Consider the following 22,917-nt stretch of genomic DNA (forward strand, 5'->3'; position numbering starts at 1 on the left):
CTAATATAGACTGGTTGATAAAGAGATGTAGTAGTATGTATGTATAAAGAAGAAAGAAAAAAAAAACACGGGTAGGTGGTATACAATTATGGACGGACTGCCGAGTGCCGACACAGAGGTAGCTACAGCCGTGAACTACCGTACTGTACTGTGTCTGCTGCTAATATAGACTGGTTGATAAAGAGATGTAGTAGTATGTATGTATAAAGAAGAAAGAAAAAAAAACCACGGGTAGGTGGTATACAATTATGGATGGACTGCCGAGTGCCGACACAGAGGTAGCTACAGCCGTGAACTACCGTACTGTACTGTGTCTGCTGCTAATATAGACTGGTTGATAAAGAGATGTAGTAGTATGTATGTATAAAGAAGAAAGAAAAAAAAACCACGGGTAGGTGGTATACAATTATGGACGGACTGCCGAGTGCCGACACAGAGGTAGCTACAGCCGTGAACTACCGTACTGTGTCTGCTGCTAATATAGACTGGTTGATAAAGAGATGTAGTAGTATGTATGTATAAAGAAGAAAGAAAAAAAAACCACGGGTAGGTGGTATACAATTATGGACGGACTGCCGAGTGCCGACACAGAGGTAGCTACAGCCGTGAACTACCGTACTGTACTGTGTCTGCTGCTAATATAGACTGGTTGATAAAGAGATGTAGTAGTATGTATGTATAAAGAAGAAAAAAAAACCACGGGTAGGTGGTATACAATTATGGACGGACTGCCGAGTGCCGACACAGAGGTAGCTACAGCCGTGAACTACCGTACTGTGTCTGCTGCTAATATAGACTGGTTGATAAAGAGATGTAGTAGTATGTATGTATAAAGAAGAAAGAAAAAAAAACCTCGGGTAGGTGGTATACAATTATGGACGGACTGCCGAGTGCCGACACAGAGGTAGCTACAGCCGTGAACTACCGTACTGTGTCTGCTGCGACTGGATGATAAATAATGATATAAAAAATATATATATATCACTACTGCAGCCGGACAGGTATATATTATATAATGACGGACCTGCTGGACACTGTCAGCAGAATGAGTTTTTTATAGAATAAAAAAAAAAAACACCACACAAGTGAAGTCACACGACGAGTGTTTAACTTTTTCAGGCAATCACACAATATAGTATACTACTAACTATACTGGTGGTCAGTGTGGTCAGGTCACTGGTCAGTCACACTGGCAGTGGCACTCCTGCAGCAAAAGTGTGCACTGTTTAATTTTAATATAATATGTACTCCTGGCTCCTGCTATAACCTATAACTATTAACTGGCACTGCAGTGCTCCCCAGTCTCCCCCACAATTATAAGCTGTGTGAGCTGAGCACAGTCAGATATATATACATAGATGATGCAGCACACTGGGCTGAGCAGTGCACACAGATATGGTATGTGACTGAGTCACTGTGTGTATCGTTTTTTTCAGGCAGAGAACGGATATATTAAATAAAACTGCACTGTCTGGTGGTCACTGTGGTCAGTCACTAGTAAACTCTGCACTCTCTACACTTCTACAGTACTCCTAAGCTCCAGTAAATCAGGTCAATCTCTCTCTCTCTCTCTTCTAATCTAAATGGAGAGGACGCCAGCCACGTCCTCTCCCTATCAATCTCAATGCACGTGTGAAAATGGCGGCGACGCGCGGCTCCTTATATAGAATCCGAGTCTCGCGAGAATCCGACAGCGTCATGATGACGTTCGGGCGCGCTCGGGTTAACCGAGCAAGGCGGGAAGATCCGAGTCGCTCGGACCCGTGAAAAAAAACATGAAGTTCGTGCGGGTTCGGATTCAGAGAAACCGAACCCGCTCATCTCTATTAAAAACCCCGGCATACAGTATGTATAATAGTGGATGGAAGCTGTATAATGAAGTATAGGTGTTAGTACACCTGATTTCCCGGACACAGTATAAATTCGGTGACCAGACCAAACCCAGCTATGCCTTGACAAAGACCCGGATAGGGTAGAAATGCGTCGGCGGTAATAGGTGGTTTTGGTCACTTTGATGCACAAGGAAGAAGCCAGGAGCGTGCACTTTTCGGACGAGACGCAGGGCAGGAGATTCAGCGGCATACAGGGTTTGGTCTCGACACGGGAAGCCGGAGGACGATTAGCGGCAGGAAAGCCCCCGAGTGCACAGCTCTGAGTAAAAGCTATATTCTCGGAGTAGGGGGAAGGCCGTGCTTTAATTTCAGTGTCCGGGAGGTCCGGTGAGATAACCCTTATTTGTTGAAACTTTATGCTGAACTGTCATACCTGCTAAAAGTCGTTCTGTCCATGAGCAAAGGATTGATTCTTTTTTAAATTACTTTTAAATAAATATACACTTTTTATTCATATTCTGGACAACGCATTCTTTGGAAACGGAAAAGGGTATTTGCACAGGGTTATAAGAACTACCTGTATACAAAATCATTCAAGTAACAACGCTGTTTAAATCCCTAAGATTTTGTTTTTTTGTCTGCTATATTTATGCTGATTAGCTGATCAGCATCCTTTGGGGAACAACAGCTGCAGTTGATTCTAGAGCGCTCCAAAGGGATCCCTGTTGTTTGTGACTTTCATGATCCGGTATTCCCCCCTCATCAGGCGTTCCTGAGATTTGCAGTGCAGGACTGTCACTGCCAATTTCAGACGTTGCCGTTTGGGCTTTCCACGGCTCCGAGAATTTTCACCAAGGTAATGGCGGAAATGATGGTGCTCCTGCGCAGGCAGGGTGTCACAATTATCCCATACTTGGACGATCTCCTCATAAAGGCGAGATCTCGGGAGAAGTTGCTGGACAGCGTGTCTCTGTCCATGAAGACGTTGCAGTTACACGGCTGGATTCTCAATATACCGAAGTCCCAGCTAGTCCCTACAACGCGTCTGACTTTTTTGGGCCTGATTCTAGACACAGACCAGAAAAAGGTTTTTCTTCCGATCGAAAAGGTTCAGGAGCTCATAGCCCTGGTCAGGAACCTATTAAAACCAAAACAGGTTTCAGTGCATCATTGCACGCGGGTCCTGGGGAAGATGGTGGCTTCATACGAGGCCATCCCTTTCGGCAGGTCCCATGCGAGGACTTTTCAATAGGACCTCTTGGACAAGTGGTCCGGGTCCCATTTACAAATGCATTGAAGGATCACCCTGTCTCCCAGGACCAGGGTATCTCTCCTGTGGTGGCTGCACAGTGCTCACCTACTAGACGGTCGCAGGTTCGGCATTCAGGACTGGGTCCTGGTGACCACGGACACAAGCCTCCGAGGCTGGGGAGCAGTCACACTGGGAAGAAATTTCCAAGGTCTCTGGTCAAATCTAGAGACTTGTCTCCACATCAACGTCCTGGCGTTGAGGGCCATTTACAACGCCCTGCGTCAAGCGGAGGAATTGCTTCGGGAAAAACCGGTTCTGATTCAGTCAGACAATGTCACGGCAGTGGCTCATATAAACCGCCAAGGCGGAACAAGGAGCAGAGTGGTCATGGCAAAAGCGACCAGGATTCTACGCTGGGCGGAAGGCCATGTAAGTACGCTATCAGCAGTGTTCATCCCGGGGGTGGACAAGTGGGAGGCGGACTTCCTCAGCAGGCACGACCTGCATCCGGGAGAGTGGGGACTTCATCAAGAAGTCTTCGCACAGATCACGGGTCGGTAGGGACCGCCTCAAATAGACATGATGGCATCCCGTCTCAACAAAAAGCTAAAGCGGTATTGCGCCAGGTCAAGGGACCCTCAGGCGGTAGCGGTAGACGCTCTGGTGACACTTTGGGTGTTCAGATCGGTCTATGTGTTTCCTCCTCTTCCTCTCATACCCAAAGTGTTGAGAATAATAAGAATAAGCAGGGTCAGAACAATCCTCATTGTTCCAGATTGGCCAAGGAGGACTTGGTATCCGGAGCTGCAAGAGTTGCTCACAGAAGATCCGTGGCCTCTTCCTCTAAGGCAGGACCTGCTGCGGCAGGGGCCCTGTCTGTTCCAAGACTTACCGCGGCTGCGTTTGACGGCATGGCGGTTGAACGCCGGATCCTAGCGGAAAAAGGGATGCCGGAGGAGGTCATTCCTACCCTGATCAAGGCTAGGAAAGACGTGACGTTAAAACATTATCACCGTATATGGCGAAAATATGTTTCTTGGTGTGAGGCCAGAGCTGCTCCTACGGAGGAGTTCCATTTGGGCCGTCTACTTCACTTCCTTCAAACAGGAGTGACTTTGGGCCTAAAATTAGGGTCCATAAAGGTCCAAATTTCGGCCTTATCCATTTTCTTTCAAAGAGAATTAGCCTCTCTTCCTGAAGTACAGACTTTTGTGAAGGGTGTGCTGCATATTCAGCCTCCCTTTGTGCCTCCGGTGGCGCCTTGGGATCTTAACGTGGTGTTACGTTTCCTCAAGTCACCTTGGTTTGAACCACTCAAAACTGTGAAGTTGAAATACCTCACGTGGAAAGTGGTCATGTTGTTGGCATTAGCTTCAGCAAGACGTGTTTCAGAATTGGCGGCTTTATCACATAAAAGCCCATACTTGCTTTTTCACGTGGATAGGGCAGAGGTGAGTACTCGTTCTCACTTTCTGCCAAAAGTGGTCTCATCTTTTCATGTGAACCAACCTATTGTCGTGCCTGTGGCTACACGGGACTTGGAGGATTCCGAGTCCCTGGATGTGGTCAGGGCTTTCAAGATTTATGTGACCAGAACGGCTAGAATCAGGAAGACTGAAGCTCTGTTTGTTCTGTATGCGGCCAACAAGGTTGGCGCTCCTGCTTCAAAGCAGACTATTGCTCGCTGGATCTGTAACACGATTCAGCAGGCTCATTCTATGGCAGGTTTGCCATTGCCTAAATCGGTTAAGGCCCATTCCACTAGGAAAGTGGGCTCTTCTTAGGCGGCTGCCGAGGGGGTCTCGGCATTACAGTTGTGCCGAGCAGCTACTTGGTCAGGGTCTAACACCTTTGCAAAGTTCTATAAGTTTGATACCCTGGCTGAGGAGGACCTCCTGTTTGCTCAATCGGTGCTGCAGAGTCATCCGCACTCTCCCGCCCGTTTGGGAGCCTTGGTATAATCCCCATGGTCCTTACGGAGTCCCAGCATCCTCAAGGACGTTAGAGAAAATAAGATTTTACTTACCGGTAAATCTATTTCTCGTAGTCCGTAGGGGATGCTGGGCGCCCGTCCCAAGTGCGGACTTCTTCTGCAAGACTTGTATATAGTTATTGCTTACATAAGGGTTATGTTATAGTTTATCGGTTGAACTGAGTCTATGTTGTTGTTCATACTGTTGACTGGGTAGTGTATCACAAGTTATACGGTGTGATTGGTGTGGCTGGTATGGATCTCGCCCTTAGATTTACAAAAATCCTTCCTTGTACTGTCCATCTCCTCTGGGCACAGTTTCCCTAACTGAGGTCTGGAGGAGGGGCATAGAGGGAGGAGCCAGTGCACACCCAGAGTCCAAAGCTTTCTTAAAGTGCCCTATCTCCTGCGGAGCCCGTCTATTCCCCATGGTCCTTACGGAGTCCCAGCATCCTCTACGGACTACGAGAAATAGATTTACCGGTAAGTAAAATCTTATTTTTTATATTTATATCCCTTATTTTAATTTATTAATTTATTATTAGGTTCTCACTTGGGACACATTATCAATTTAGTCAATATTTAGTTAATTAAGTTTTGTGTATGCACGAATTAAATGTAAATCGAGTATTTATAATAACATAAAGATTAGTACCAGGTAATTTTAGATACACACATTCAATGTGAAGGGCTTCCGGGTATTTCCAGCGTGGTGGAACGCAGGCCGGAAGTCGTGAGCCCGGACCGCATGGTGAGGGATGGAGGCTTCCCCAAGGGTAATGGGATTGTTGTTCACCAAAGGGGATATTGTTGAGGCTCCTTACTGGGCCAGCGAGCGGAGTTTGATTACAACTCGGGTCCTTCTTAGGCCGGCTACGAGCGGCCATTTCCAGATGTTGGAACGTCCTTCCGCCGGTGGTGGAACGCAAGCCGGAAGAGCGCCAGATAGCGGACTCGTCATCTATTAACAGTTGATCATACATTAAGAAGGGCAATCTAACCCTTCTCCCTGTCTCTATTGAGGATAGACTAGTAATGGTTTATAGTTTGGTTCCTACTGCTTTGGTCAGACCATGGTAACTGAGACACTGTTACCACTGTTACCAGACAGCTATGCATTCTGGGTAGATATCATAATGCCCGGGATATGATCTATCTGATTGGTCCTATGGGGTTATTAATATGAAGTCAGCTTGGGTATGACCCTTTATAAACATCTGGGGTTGTGTGATCTCTGTTTATGAGCTCTATACTATGTTATAAAGTTTAATTTTAACAGACCAATAGGATTATTGGAGGAAGTGAGGTAATTGCTGGTCCCCTATATAATCTCAGACTGTGAGTAGTCTCTCCGTTTCAGATCGACATCCAAGTGAACAACAGTGAGGAGGTAAGCACTCTGAGGAGTTGTGTATTTTTGTATTTTATTTTTCACATTCACCATTGAGAAAATCATTACTTGAACTCTTGTATAGTCCACAATTGACCAAATAAGTAAGTTAATGTAATGGAAGTTTTCACCTGGATGGAATGTATTCTCTTATAGTTGATGTAATTTTTAAAAATATATGATCAGTGATTTGTTCCCTGATAGTGACTGCCCCATACCTGTTTTTATAGGTATTATATATATGCACTGTATTTAATACTGGGATATACTGTAATATGCGTTGTTAATCATATTCTAAAAAAAGAGGTGAAAGCCTTTACATTTTTAAACACTGATGATTGGTGTTCTTTTTGTACACTTTAAAACTAAAGGCTATTGTTTCTAAACTAGTAGTTGGTGACTTTGGGTGGAATATTTTGATCTCCATTATACCTACACTGGTCATCCCTTTTCTATTTTTGAATAATGTATAAATTTTGTGTAATGTTTGACCGAATTGCATGGCCTATATATTTATATAAAAAATGTTTTCCTATAGTTATATAATTTTTTTAAAATCTGGATTGAACATTGATCAAGTACCCTTCTGATTGAACATTCTCCTGATTAGGTGACGATATTGAATGAAGTTGTGTGATTTAATTTCTCTATCGAGATTTTACCTACATCTACCATATACCCGTATAGGGTTTATTAAGGTATGCAAAAAATCTAAAGGATCATATGGTTTCAGGATTGGGGCTCAATTCCCATCATGAATTTTGTGATAAGAATATTGTCGTTCTTATTGATTCCATTACCAGCTCTTCTATTTTCTTCTTTTTTGTTCTATTTGGGAATATGTCGATTTATAATTAGAAGTGCCCATTTTAATGTATGGTCTTTTTATATAATGTACTTATTGTATGTATTTTTGGAATTGTAGACACACATCCCTGATGAAGTCTCCCAGGAGATGAAACGCATTGGATTTTTCTCTGTGATGTCCACTGTGACCCCAAAGGGGAAGAACAATCATTGTACCTACGAAATTTTGAGAAGAACATTTTAATAAATTATGTTGGACTTTTGATTGTGTATTTGTATTATCATATGAAGACCAAAAAGAGGGCTACTAACATTGTGACCCTGAATGGAGTGCCATACCGCTATTGTTTCTATATACTATGTATGTATCTATGTATGTATGTATATATATATATATATATATGTGTGTATAATTATTTTCCCCATTCTATAGTGCCTGTCGGTGTGGTAGCAAGTAAGTAGGTGTTCGTCACACATCAGGTTACTGCTAATATAGTGTTGACACCATTTTATGTTTAGATAGTCTCATGCTGAATAGGTCTTAGCATCCCTAGGGGGGGAATTTATCAAAGCTTGGAGAGATATAAGTACTAATCAATCAGCTCCTAGTTGTCATTTTACATATGTTTGAAAAATGACATTTAGAAGCTGATTTATTGGTACTTTATCTGTCTCCAAGCCTTGCTAAATCTGCCCTTTAATATTAGAGGTATGTTAAGCACATATCACGGATATCTAATTGAATAGGCTTGGCACTTGAAATGAGCCTTGCCTAACAGTTTTCCAGGCTTCACTGTCTATTCTAATGTACTTTTTAAAAAAGGGCTTACATCAGTCATTTCTGTTTCTTTAACATTAGTGCAATAGGACATTTGCCTTCGTAAAATAAAGAATGAGCTGCCTAAATTATATTTTTTATTTCATTTTAGGCTTTTTATCCATTGCTGAAAAAATCTGCAGCAGATCATGCACATGAAGCATTAGGTTGCAGGAGGGCTGCTCTGGTAAACATGTCTTCTGTGCTGGGTTCGATTGACAAAACCTCAATAACCTTTGATGTATCCAAACAAGTAATATCCTACAGAGTCAGCAAGGTACAGTCATCTATAAACTATCCTAAGAAACTTCTGAAGGGAAAAGTTACATATTATTTTATTATGTCCATAATTTGTTTGAAGATTTAATGTACCGTAAACCATATTCACAGGTTCATAATGTTGAATAGAAGAAAAGATAGATATACACACTCCAGCGCTAAGGAGAATACCACATTCACAATTTATATTCAAAAAACTCCATGCGGAAACACTTATCACCAGTGTGAATAATAAAACAATTGGTAGTACTTAACGTTTAGGGAAGTAAGCAACATAAGAGCAGATTGTTCTTAATCCGTAGATTTCCACAGTTTACCATGTGAAAAGAAAAAATGTATAATAGTGCAGATTATTTAAAAAGGATGAAAAAAGGGTTTATGGAGGGAACCGCACAGATTGAAAACAAATATTATAAGCGAAAAATAGTAATTGTCTGAAAAAACTGAGTACTGTTAATGAAATAACTTCATAGTGAGGTAACCAAACACCTTGGGGCTTTTCTTTGCCTATATGGTGTATATGTACGTTAACCCTCAGTGGTGCTCCCCAGAGTCAGAAATTGGTATCAAATAAATACAAAAGAAGCAGAAAAACAGTTGACTCCTGTTGGGGAGCACTCAATTTCAGACAGTCTGAAATTGAGTGCTCCCCAACAGGAGTTAACGGTTTTTCTGCTTCTTTTGTATTTATTTAAAAAGGATTTCAGATTTTATTAAAGAGATCCACTTACAAACACAAATTTTGGATTGAGCCTGATATAATTCCCAAAATGGCAAATACAGCATCTAGCGGGTGCATCAATTCCAGGGTTGTAATAGGTCTTTCATGCAGACTCCATGGTGAAGTACACGGCACCATAAAAAAGAAATATAGATAGTGCAAGTATGTAAAGACAACCAAAGTTTTAATACAAATATGCACTTACAAACACTTGACAAAAATACAGCATAACGGGTTCCCCACTGGCAAAACCGCATAGGTAAGTTCCTGATGTCCGAGGAATTTTCCAACACTCACTTCCGGAATGCGAGTGCTGTATCAAACCCAAGATCTAAAGCCACGCAGGGTATCCCTCCTAAAGCCACGCTAGACGCGTTTCAGACCAAAGTCCTTCCTCAGTAGCGTGGCTTATGCTCTTCTAAATATCCTTATATTAAGAGGAAACAGGTGCTTCCAATTCCCGCTGATCTGCGCCGTCCTCGCGCCCAGCATACGCGTCACGACCGGAACCGGAAGTGACGTCACGGTTTGCGTTCCATACAGACAGGAAGTGCTCCGCATGCTTTCCACAGTCCGTTTCTATGCGCCGAGCATGTGCGTCACAACCGGAACCGGAAGTGCTGTCACATTTTACGTTCCACTCGGTCGGAGGTAGTTCACATGCGTTCCACAATCCATTTCTGTGACAAGAGTCACTAACAGAAGTCCATATACATGTTCCTCATCGTAAAACTGGAGTTCTCAGCAGATTAAATAGTACGTGCCACCTCTCTGAGACCATCACACTTCACAGGACATTACTGCCGGGTGCAGTAATGTACCGTAAACCATATTCACAGGTTCATAATGTTGACATCAGACTGTCAATATGGTTTAAACTGTCAACAGGTTCACAATATCGCCATGTGAAATATCGACATTCTAAGGCAGGGGTCAGGGAACTTTTTTACCTTTTACCCCAAAATATATTTAGATACGCCGACGTTGCCCTCTTGATTTGAAAGGAAGGAAATCCTATATTATTGTGCATATATACTGGTTATCACTGTTTATAGACATTTCTGAGATACTGTGTGTGTGTGTGTGTGTGTGTGTGTGTGTGTGTGTGTGTGTGTGTGTGTGTGTGTGTGTGTGTGTGTGTATTTGGTTTCTTTTTTCCCCCCGCCAATTATTTTTTTGCAATGAATGGGTTTTCTGCCCAAAGCACCAGAATGAATGTAAGAAAGATGGATGGGGGGGGGGGACATGACTTTTAGGAGGCAGATGGTCACACCCTCACTTCAGTAATGTCAGTGGGAATTTCCCACTGGTATATGGGCCACTGTCTGATCCTGCGGAACTCCGTCAGCGTTCAGCCACAGAACACTTCAAGTTCTGTGTGTGGGTTGGCGGGCCGCGGGTGGTAGGACAGTGCAGGATGGACGGGTGTGAGGGAGCGTGGTGTGATGTCAGCACGTCACACCACGGCCAAGAACACAGTGCAGGGCGGCCAGGAGCACAGTGCAGGGTGGGCAGGAGGGAGCGCGGTGTGAAGTCAGCACGTCACATCGCGAGCTGGACGGGGCTGTTTCTCGGCAACGCAATCGTCCATTAACCCAGGAATTAAATTTTTACCCCATTTGGGGTAATTTACCCCTGTTCCCTGACCACTGTTCTGAGGATACCAATAGTTAGGCACCACCTGAAGGGTTAAGGTTAGATAGTACTGGGCCACCAGGGAATGTTTTGACAGTTCATTATATCATCCTTGTAGACATGATGAAAGTTGACGTGGTCACTGTCAACATATTGAGCATGTAAACAAGGTGAATGTTGACAGAACATGTCTACATTCTCATGTTGACACAATAACTGTCGATCATTTGTATCCAACCCAACGGGATGCAATAATACCAGCTGTCGGAATCCCGGCGATCAGGATACTTACACCGGAATCCCAACAGCCGACAATACCGACAGCCAAAATCCCGGCACGCAGGGACTATTCTCACTTGGGAGTGTCCACGACACCAACAGAGTTAGAATAGAACCTGTGGCGAGCGTAGTGAGCCACCGAGCCTGCAGCGTGGCGAGCGCAGTGAGCCCGCACGTAGACTGGTACCGCTCGCCACCGCTGGCAGCATTCTGGTGGGCAGGTTGGGATCTTGAATAGTATGTATTCCAACCCAACAAAAGCATAAGCTCTCATTATTGCTGCACATTTGCTCCTTTTGGCAGTGAAACTAAAAAAACATTCATACATTTACACTTTTCAGTTCTCTGACATTTTAAAAACTGTGTGTTGTATTGCACCAGCTTCATATGTGTTGTATTGCACCAGCTTCATATTAACAGAGGAGGAGGCCTGTGTGCAACCTCCTACATCTGGACCCCATCCTCTGTAGCCAGCGCCTGTCAGCATAGAGTCTGAGCACTAAAAAGACACAGGGCCTAATTCAGACCTGATCGCTCGCTAGGATTTTTTTGCACTGCTGCGAACAGATAGTCGCCTCCCATAGGGGAGTGTATTTTAAGTTTGCAAGTGTGCGAAAAGCATGTGTAGCAGAGCTGTGCGAACAGATCTTGTGCAGTCTCTGAGTAGCCCAGGACTTACTCAGTCGCTGCGATCACTTCAGCCTGTCCAGGACCAGAATTGATGTCAGGAACCCTTCCTGCAAACGCTTGGACACGCCTGTGTTTTTCCAACCACTCCCAGAAAACGGTCAGTTGCCACCCATAAACAGCTTCTTCCTGTCAATCTCCTTGCAATCGCCCATGCGAATGGATTCTTCGCACAAACCCATCGCTGAGCGGCGATCTGCTTTGTACCTGTATGATGCACCTGCGCCTTGCGTGCATACGCATGTGCAGTTCTGATCTGATCGCAGCACTGCAAAAAAACACTAGTGAGCGATCAGGTCTGAATTACCCCCCACCCCAACCCCCCCACCCTTCCCCAGACTCTACTGCGTATGTGCAAATCTCAGGGAAAATGGTGCGGTAACCATTTTCCCAGATTCCTTACTGCGCATTGTTAAGGTCAAATTTAATTTCTAATAAATATTTAAAATGCCAGCGCTAATATATGTTGTTGACGCAAGGCGCATCTTATTACCATATACGATAAAAGTGCGCTGTACGTTGCAAACACTACATCCCTTAAGAGAAAAAAAGTACACGCACACATTTCTGAGTTCCAAAGCTCATTGATGTATATATTTGATATTAAAAGGATATGTATACAATATATCACATGTACAGTATATATATATATATATAGTTACATGGTTACAATTTACACAGGAAGCAGTTATTACAAACTAATTCATTACAGCCAGCAATACATCACCATATTTTCTCAATGCACACATCGCTCCATATCTCTCTCTCTCTCAGCAAAAACAAACAGGAACTGTGCAGACTGCATCTCGAACAGCACCCAGGAAAAACAAGACTTCTTGTGTGTGGGATCAGCTATACACTGTCTATGTTGGGGGAGTATAGGTCTGGGACTGGGTCTTCTGTTATTGGTCCAGGGGAGGGAAATATCTCATTCATGATGAGTCATTGGTCAGTTCATGTGCAAGCAATGTCCAGCCTTGAAGACACAGGATGTCTTTTGTTCCCAGTTGAATTGTGGCTTCATATTCATACATTTAATCATAACTAATTGTTGCAATGTGCTACAACCTAACCACAGGCACCAAATTAACATACACATTCCTCCGATCATTTTGACACCAAGCACGACATATCCATCTTGCTCCGCTCCAACAATACACATACTGTACATGACGTTATACTCCATTATATAATCTAAAACCTTATAATGTCTAGTACTTGATATGTTCAGTTTATGTGCTGTATGAAATATGTGTTGAATATATCTTTGTGGCATGTCTGTGTAAATGCGTATGTTACCATATTTTGCTGTGCACGCTGTGCGCATTCGCAAGCATAGCGACTCATCAGTGTGGAGTTTGGATGTTCTCTATGTAATATTTTTGACTTCGACAGCATATGCAAATCTCCGTAGAAATGGCCGCCGCACCATTTACCGAAGAGATGCTGCCACCTGTGGGGGACTTTGGAGGGGTGACTATTTAAAAAATGGGTGCAGGGTGTACGTTGTGGGCCCTCCTGGACCCCAGGGACCTGTGTGCACCGCACACACTGCACCCATTATAGATATGCCACTGTATTGCACTTTACATACCACATTTTGCTACCTACTGTATCTACTTAAATGTGGTAGAGGTTAACATATAAAAGAGCCACACATTTTTAAGTAGAGATGAGCAGGTTTTGTTCTCAGAGAACCGAACCCTACCGGACTTCAGTCACGAGCCCGGAACCAAGTCAAGCTCGGGTTTTCCCGCCTGACTCGGAAACCATAACGAGGCAAAACGTCATCATCCCGCTGTCAGATTCTCTTTGGCTTTGGATTCCATATAAGGAGCCGCGCGTCACCACCATTTTCACTCCGGCATTGGAGAGTGTAGAGAGAGGACGTGTCTCCATCCTCTCAGTGTCCTCAGTGTCCGTGTCTTGTGCTGCATCTGTCCAGTCACAGTGATTGTGTCCTCTGCTGCCATATGTCCAGTGCTGCTGTATAATAAGTCCCTTACAGTGTTGCTGTGCTGCATCAGTTCAGTGGTGGTGTATTGTGCTGCATCAGTCCAGTCACAGTGGTGGTGTCCTGCTGCCATATGTCCAGTGCTGCTGCATAAGTCCAGTCCAGTGGTGCTGTGTTGTGCTGCATCAGTCCAGTCACAGTGGTGGTGTTCTCTGCTGCCATATGTCCAGTGCTGCCGTATAAGTTCAGTCCAGTGGTGCTGTGTTGTGCTGCATCAGTCCAGTGGTGGTGTGTTGTACTGCATCAGTCCAGTCACAGTGGTTGTGTCCTCTGCTGCCATATGTCCAGTGCTGCTGTATAAGTCCAGTCCATTGCAGTGGTGCTGTGTTGTCCTGCATCAGTCCAGTGGTGGTGTCCCTGTGCTGCCGTATATGTCCAGTGGTACTGCCGTATAATTCCAGTGGTACTGCCGTATAATTCCAGTGATCCTGCCGTATAATTCCAGTGATCCTGCCATAAAATTCCACAGATCCTGCCGTATAATACCAGTGATACTGCCGTATATGTCCAGTAGTACAGCCATATAATTCCAGTGATACTGCCAAATATATATATACCCTGTTGCAAAGCAGATTACTGAGGCCATAACTATGCTGGTATTAGACGTGCATCCGGTATCCGCCATTAGTGCAGTGGGACTGCAGTGACAACCCTAGATGGGCCAGGTGTTGTGCCGCACACTTGTGTCGCTTAGCTTAGTCATACAGCTACCTCATTGCCCTCTTTTACTTCTTGGCATGATGTGCTGTTTGGGTACTATTTTTTTTTTTAAGTGCCATCCTGTCTGACACTGCAATGCCACTCCTAGATGGGACAATTGTTTGTGTGGCTTAGCTTAGTCATACAGCTACCTCAATGCACCTCTTTTTTCATCTTTGCATGATGTGCTGTTTGGGTCCTTTTTTATATATCTGCCCTCCTTTGCGACACTGTAGTGCACTCCTAGATGGGCCAATAGTTAGTTTCGCTTAGCTTAGTCATACAGCTACCTCATTGCACCTCTTTTACATCTATGCATGATGTGCTGTTTGGGGCCTTCTTTTTATATCTGCCATCCTGTCTGACACTGCAGTGCCACTCCTAGATGGGCCAGGTGTTTGTGCCGCACACTTGTGTTGCTTAGCTTAGTCATACAGCTACCTCGTTGCACCTCTTTTTCATCTTTGCATCATGTACTGTTTGGGGCATGGCTTTTTAAAGTGCCATCCTGTCTGACACTGTCATATGTGTCCAGAGGTACTTCTGTATTAGTCCAGAGGTACTGCCCTATAAGTCCACCAATTGCAAAATTTTTGAAAAATGACAGGGGGGTGCAGAAGATGCTGTCAGTGGACTGAAAAATTGTTGACCACTTTCAACATTCAGCCACTGCATGCCACTACTAGATGGGCCAGGTGGTTGTTTCGCTTAGCTTAGTCATACAGCAACCTTGGTGTACTTATTTTTCTTCTTTACATCATGTGCTGTTTGGGGACTAGTTTTTTAAAGTGCCATTTTGTCTGACACTGCAGTGCCACTCCTAGATGGGCCAGGTGTTTGTGCCGCACACTTGTTTCACTTAGCTTAGTCATACAGCAACCTCGGTGCACCTCTGTCTTATTTGCATCATGTGCTGTTTGGGGCCTAGTTTTTTAAAGTGCCATCCTGTCTGACACTGTAGTGCCACTCCTAGATGGGCCAATTGTTTGTGTCGCTTGGCTTAGTCATAGAGCTACCTCTTTGCACCTCTTTTACATCTTTGCATGATGTGCTGTTTGGGGCCTTTTTTTTATATCTGCCATCCTGTCTGACACTGCAGTGCCACTCCTAGATGGGCCAGGTGTTTGTGCCGCACACTTGGGTTGCTTAGCTTAGTCATACAACAACCTCAGTGCACCTCTTTTTCTTCTTTGGATCATGTGCTGTTTCGGGACTAGTTTTTGTAAGTGCCATCCTGTCTGCAACTGCAGTGCCACTCCTAGATGGGCCAGGTGTTTGTGCCGCACACTTGTGTCGCTTAGCTTAGTCATACAGCCACCTTTGTGCAACCTTTTGGCTTAAAAATAATATTGTGAGTTGTGAGGTCTTCAGAATAGACTGGAAATGAATGTTATTGAGGTTAATAATACTGTAGTATCAAAATTACCCCCAAACTCTGTGATTTTAGCCGTTTTTATGTTTTTTCAAAAATTATCCAGATCCAAAACCAAAACACGAAAGGGTGGTTTTGGCAAAACCAATCCAGATCCAAAACACGAGCCGGGAATTAGAACCAAAACACAAATCACGAAAAGTGCCCGCCGCACATCTCTATTTTTAAGTAATTTTGATGTGAATACACATTAGAATGTTGATTATTATTATCCTTTATTTATATGGCACCACAAGGGTTCTGCTGTGCTTAACAAAGTACATAAACAAATGTGCAGAACAAGAAAACAGTGACTTAGGGCCTTATTCAGGTTGCATTGCAAACAACAGTTTTTGAGAAAGGCGCGCTCTGCACACACATAGGTCCTGTCCTGCGTGAGCAGTTAATGCGTTTTGGATCGAATTAACTGAGAACGCTTCTGCCTAATTGACAGGCAGAGGCATTCGTGGGGCGGGCGACCAAGCATTTTTGGGGCGGTGGCGAGGAGACAGGGGCAAGCCGGCGGCATTGTAGGAGTGGCTGCGTGTGTTCCGATTGAGAAAATGGCGGAGGGATTGTTGCCATCGTAGCCAGGCTGTGCTGGCAGGAGGCATCCATAATTTATGTGACCACACTATAATTGCAGTGCGATCGGAATTACAACGTGATCGCAGTGGTGGGTGGCGGGTCACATGCTAAGCTCGCGACTGCAAGGATGGCATATTCTGCTAAAAAGCAGAATCTGCAATCCTTACTGAATAAGGTCCTTTGAGTATAAGACAATGCAGGATAAGGACATGGCTTATAAACATTTTTGCATCATTGGTCATAACACTCCAATAAGCAGCATTGCGGCAGCAACCAAGGGTTAGGTGCCAAAATAGGGAGTATGGAGTATAATAATATAAGGAAAAGCACTTGAGGAGAGAGAGTCCTGCTCTTGAGAGCTTACATTCTAATGGGCAGTATGGATGGTGTAATGGTTAGCATTACTGCCACAATCCAAAAATACTGTATACTGGTAGGTTAATTGGCACCAAACAAAATTGACCCCGGATGTGTCTGTGTGTACATGTGATAGGGAGTATACAGTGCATTCAGAAAGTATTCACAGCGCTTCACTTTTTCTACATTTTGTTATGTTACAGCCTTATTCCAAAATGGAATAAATTATTTTTTTTATAAATTATTTTTTTCCCTCAAAATTGTACACACATAATACACATTACAAAGTGAAAAAAGTGTTTTTGAGATTTTTGCAAATTTATTCAAAATAAAAAACTAAGAAACCACATGTACATAAGTATTCACAGCATTTGCTCAATACTTTGTTGATGCACCTTTGGCAGCAATTACAGCCTCAAGTCTTTTGAATTTGATACCACAAGCTTGGCACACCTACAGTATCTTTGGCCATTCCTCTTTGCAGCACCTCTCAAGCTCCATCAGATTTGATGGGAAGCATTGGTGCACAGCCATTTTCTCTGACGTCCTAGTGGATGCTGGGAACTCCGTAAGGACCATGGGGAATAGCGGCTCCGCAGGAGACTGGGCACAAAAAGAAAGCTTTAGGACTACCTGGTGTGCACTGGCTCCTCCCCCTATGACCCTCCTCCAAGCCTCAGTTAGATTTTTGTGCCCGACCGAGCAGGGTGCAATCTAGGGGGCTCTCCTGAGCTTCTTAGATAAAAGTTAGTTTTAGGTTTTTTATTTTCAGTGAGACCTGCTGGCAACAGGCTCACTGCATCGAGGGACTAAGGCAGGGGTGTCAAACTCAAATTCATCGGGGGCCGCATCAGCAGTTTGGTCCCCATCAAAGGGCCGGTTGTATCTGTAGGTCTATGTGTCCACTCTTTATTATCATAAATTAATGTCACTGCATTCAATTATTACTGTTTTTTGTAATAATGTAAGTAATAACTAGCTCTGAAAGCAGAAACATAGTCAGAATAATGACAAGTAGATATTCAAATGTACAATTATTGTACAATGTATTGAAAAATGTTTTTTGGTAACAAACATTAATTTTTTTTTAAACATACAAATATTGCCAAACACTGTTTATTAAACATATGGAAAACACAAGGCCATGTGCCCCCTTTTATAGTGCCCAGCCATCTGCCCCCTTTTATAGTGCCCAGCCATCTGCCCCCTTTTATAGTGCCCAGCCATCTGCCCCCTTTTATAGTGCCCAGCTATCTGCCCCCTTTTATAGTGCCCAGCCATGTGCCCCCTTTTATAGTGCCCAGCCATCTGCCCCCTTTTATAGTGCCCAGCCATCTGCCCCCTTTTATAGTGCCCAGCCATCTGCCCCCTCCATTTACTTTACTTACCTTTTACTTCTTTCTTTCTTTTACTTCTTTCTTCTTGCTCCTCTCCGCGGCGTCCGCGCGCTCCTCTGATCCCTGGAGATGTCGGGCGGACGTCACGTGATGACGTCACGTCCGACACCCAGGGAGCAGTGCGGGGCAGGAAGAAGTCGGGCCAGGTCCCGGAAGGTAAGGCACGGAGTAAATTCATTGAAAAAAAAAAAGGGGAGGCTGCAAGGCTGGCGGCGGCACCGCGGGCCATCAGACGAGGTCTGGCGGGCCGGATTTGGCCCGCGGGCCTTGTGTTTGACACCCCTGGACTAAGGGGAGAAGAAGCGAACCTGCCTGCTTGCAGCCTGCTCGGGCTTCTTAGGCTACTGGACACTATTAGCTCCAGAGGGATCGAACACAGGCCCAGCCTCGGAGTCCGGTCCCAGAGCCGCGCCGCCGGCCCCCTTACAGAGCCAGAAGCAAGAAGAGGTCCGGAAAATCGGTGGCAGAAGACATCAGTCTTCATCAAGGTAGCGCACAGCACTGCAGCTGTGCGCCATTGCTCCTCATGCACACCTCACACTGCGGTCACTGATGGGTGCAGGGCGCTGGGGGGGGCGCCCTGAGCAGCAATATTAACACCTTGGCTGGCATAAATACATCACATATAACCCCCAGGGCTATATGGATGTACATTAACCCCTGCCAGAATCCATAAAAATGCGGGAGAAAAGTCAGCGAAAAAGGGGCGGAGCTATCTCCTCAGCACACTGGCGCCATTTTTCCCTCACAGCTCCGTTGGAGGGAAGCTCCCTGGCTCTCCCCTGCAGTTAATACACTACAGAAAGGGTTAAAAAGAGAGGGGGGGCACATTTTAGGCGCAGTATACATATATATATGCAGCTATAAGGGAAAACACTTTTTATAGGTGCTATCCCTGTGATATATAGCGCCCTGGTGTGTGCTGGCATACTCTCCCTCTGTCTCCCCAAAGGGCTTTGTGGGGTCCTGTCCTCTATCAGAGCATTCCCTGTGTGTGTGCTGTGTGTCGGTACGGCTATGTCGACAGGTATGTGGAGGATAATGAGGTGGAGGCGGAGCGAATGCCTGTAAATATGTTGTCACCCCCTGCGGGGTCGACACCGGTGTGGTTGAACTTATGGAAAGATTACGTGAAAGTGTCAACTCCTTACATAAAAGGTCGACGACACAGAACAGCCGGCTACTCAGCTTGTGCCTGTTCCAGCGTCTCAAATGTCATGGGGGGCTCTAAAATCGCCCGCTACCTCAGATAACAGACACAGATGTCGACACGGATACTGACTCCAGTGTCGACGTCGATGAGACTGGTGTACCCTCCAAATAGGTCCACCCGTTACAGGATTGAGGCAATGAAAAATGTATTACACATTTATGATTATACCCCAGGTACCACATAAAAGGGTATTGTGTTTGGTGAGAGAAAACTATTAGTAGTTTTTCCTGCATCTGAGAAATTAAATGAGGTGTGTGAGGAAGAGTAGTCTTCCCCCGGTAAGAAATTGATAATTTCTAAAACGGTTATTGGCAGCGTACCCTTTCCTGCCAGAGGATAGGTCACGCGGGGAAACACCCCATAGGGTAGATACAGCGCTTACACGCTTATCAGAAAAGGTGGCACTACCGTCTCCGGATACGGCCGCCCTGAAGGGACCTGCTGATAGAAAGCAGGAGGTTACCCTATAAGATATAGTCACACACTAGGGCATTATATTGCGACCAGCCGTTGCTTCGACATGGATGTGCAGTGCTCCCGCTGCGTGGTCAGATTCCCTGTCGGAAAATAACTATGGATAGGGACAATATTTTGCTGAAAATAGAGCATATAAAAGACGTGGTCTTATACATACGTGATGCACAGAGGGATATTTGCCGGCTGGCATCAAAAATAAGCGCTAGGTCCATTGCCGCCAGACGGGGGTTATGGACTTGACAATGGTCAGGCGATGCCGACTCGAATCGGCACATGGAAGTTGCCCTATAAGGGGGTAAAACTGTTTGGGGATGGTTTTTCAGACCTCGTTTCCGCAGCTACTGTTGGGAAATCGATTTTTTTGCCACTGGCTACCCCACAACAAAAGAAAGCACCGTATCATCAAGTACAGTCCTTTCGGCCCCAGAAAAGCAAGAGGGCTAGAGGCTCATCCTTTCTGCCGAGAGGCAACACACAGCTAGTTCCCAAGAGCAGAAATCCTCCCTGCGTCCGGTAGGTCCACAGCATGGTGCGGGGGCTGCTCAGGCGGACCCGGGTACGGTGGGGGCCCGTCTCAGAAATTTCAGCGGACAGTGGGCTCTCTCACATGGATCCCTGGGTCCTTCAAGTTGTATCTCAGGGGTACAGGCTGGAGTTCGAGACGTTCTTTCCCCCGCCGTTTCCTAAAATCTGCCTTACCGGCACCTCCCTCTGCCAGGGAGACGGTGTTGGTGGATATTCAACACTATAATCACAACAAGTGATTGTCAAGGTGCCCCTCCTTCAGCAAGGAAGGGGTTACTATTCCACAGTGGTTGTGGTACCGAAACGTTTCGGTGAGACCCATCTTGAAATTAAAATACTTGAACTTTTATATCAGAAGATTCAAGTTCAAGATGGAATCGCTCAGGGCGGATATTACGAGCCTGGACGAGGGGGATTACAGGGTCTCCCTGGACATCAAGGATGCGTACCTGCATGTCCCCATTTACCCTCCTCACCAGGAGTACCTCAGATATGTGGTACAGAACTGTCACTATCAGTTCCAGACGCGGCCGGGGGAGTTGTCCACGGCACCGAAGGTCTTTACCTAGGTAATGGCAGAAGTGATGATACTCCTTCGCAAGAAGGAAGTTTTTATTATCCCGTACTTGGACGATCTCCTGATAAAGGCGAGGTCCAAAGAACAGTTGGTAGTGGGGGTAGCACTCTCTCGGCAAGTGATACAACAGCACGACTGGATTCTCAATATTCCAAAGTCACAGCTGGTCCCGACGACACGTCTTCTGTTCCTGGAAATGTTTCTGAACGCAGACCAGAAAAGAGTGTTTCTTCCAGTGGAAAGCCGAGGAGTTGTCATCTCTAGTCAGAGACATCCTATAACCAGGACAGGTGTCGGTACATCAATGCACACGAGTCCTGGGAAAAATGGTAGCTTCGTACGAAGCATAATTCCATTCGGAAGACTCCACGCAAGGACGTTCCAGTGGGACCTGTGGGACTAATGGTCCGGGTCCCATCTACAGATACAACAGCGGATAACCCTGTCAGCAAGAAACAGGGTGTCACTGCTGTGGTGGCTGCAGAGGGCTCATCTACTAGAGGGCCGCAGATTCGGAATACAGGACTGGGTCCTGGTGACCACGGATGCCAGCCTTCGGGGCTGGGGTGCAGTCACACAGGGAAGAAATTTCCAAGGAGATTTCGCTTCACATAAATATTCTGCAGCGAAGGGCCATTTACAATGCCCTAAGCCAAGCAAGGCCCCTGCTTCAGAACCAGCCGGTACTGATCCAATCAGACGACATCACGGCGGTCGCCCATGTAAACAGACAGGGCGACACAAGAAGCAGGATGGCGATGGCAGAAGCCACATGGATTCTCCGATGGGCGACCTACACCCAGGAGAATGGGGACTTCATTCAGAAGTTTTTCCAAATGCGGGTAAACCGTTGGGAATGACCACGGGTGGACATGATGGCGTCCCGCCTCAACAAGAAGTTGAAAAGATATTGCGCCAGGTCAAGGGACCCTCAGGCGATCGCTGGGGACGCTCTAGTGACACCGTGGGTGTACCAGTCAGTTTATGTGTCTCCTCCTCTACCTCTCATACCCAAGGTACTGAGAATAATAAGAAGGCGAGGAGTGAAAACCATACTCGGGGTTCCGGATTGGCCATGAAGAGCTTGGTACCCGGAACTTCAAGAGATGCTGGCAGAGGACCCTTGGCCTCTGCCGCTTAGACAAGACCTGCTGCAGCAGGGACCCTGTCTGTTCCAAGACTTACCGCGGCTGCGTTTGACGGCATGGCGGTAAAACACCGGATCCTAAAGGAAAAGGGTATTCCGAAGGAAGTCATCCCTACCCTGATCATAGCCAGGAAGGATGTCACCGAAAGACATTATCGCCGCGTTTGGCGAAAATTTATTGCTTGGTGGGAGGCCATGAAGGCCCCGACGGAGGAATTTCAACTATGTCGATTCCTGCACTTCCTGCAAGCAGGGGTGACGTTTGGGCCTCAAATTGGGGTCCATCAAGGTCCAGATTTCGGCTCTGTCGATTTTCTTCCAGAAAGAACTGGCTTCACTGCCTGAAGTTCAGACTTTGGTTAAAGGAGTACTACATATTCAGCCTCCTTTTGTGCCTCCTGTGGCACTTTTTGGATCTCAACGTGGTGTTGGATTTCCTAAAGTCGCATTGGTTAAGCCACTTAAAACCATGGAGCTAAAGTATCTCGCGTGGAAAGTGGTCATGCTGTTGGCCTTGGCCTTGGCCAGGCGTGTGTCAGAATTGGCGGCTTTGTCATGTAAAAGCCTTATCTGATTTTCTATATGGATAGGGCAGAGTTGAGGACTCGTCCTCAGTTTCTCCCAAAGGTGGTCTCAGGTTTTCACTTGAACCAACCTATTGTGGTGCCTGTGGCTACTAGGGACTTGGAGGATTCCAAGTTGCTGGACGTAGTCAGGGCCCTGAAAATTTTATTTTTCCAGGACGGCTGGAGTCAGGAAAACTGACTCGCTGTTTATCCTGATGGCACCCAACAAGCTGGGTGCTCCTGCTTCTAAGCAGTCTATTGCGCGCTGGATTTGT

General features: G+C 45.5%; 1 protein-coding gene across 1 annotated transcript in view; it reads left to right on the forward strand.

Annotated features, from left to right (window-relative positions):
• The window catches only part of LOC134969333 (C-signal-like), a 398,632-nt gene that overhangs the window by 197,833 nt on the left and 177,882 nt on the right, over positions 1-22,917 (forward strand). Inside the window, exon 4 of the mRNA XM_063945239.1 lies at positions 8,183-8,347. Coding sequence (XP_063801309.1) covers positions 8,183-8,347 — 165 coding nt within the window. The remainder of the gene's footprint in view (positions 1-8,182; positions 8,348-22,917) is intronic.

Source organism: Pseudophryne corroboree, chromosome 11 (genome assembly GCF_028390025.1).
Source record: "Pseudophryne corroboree isolate aPseCor3 chromosome 11, aPseCor3.hap2, whole genome shotgun sequence".
Classification (NCBI taxonomy): Eukaryota; Metazoa; Chordata; class Amphibia; order Anura; family Myobatrachidae; genus Pseudophryne; species Pseudophryne corroboree.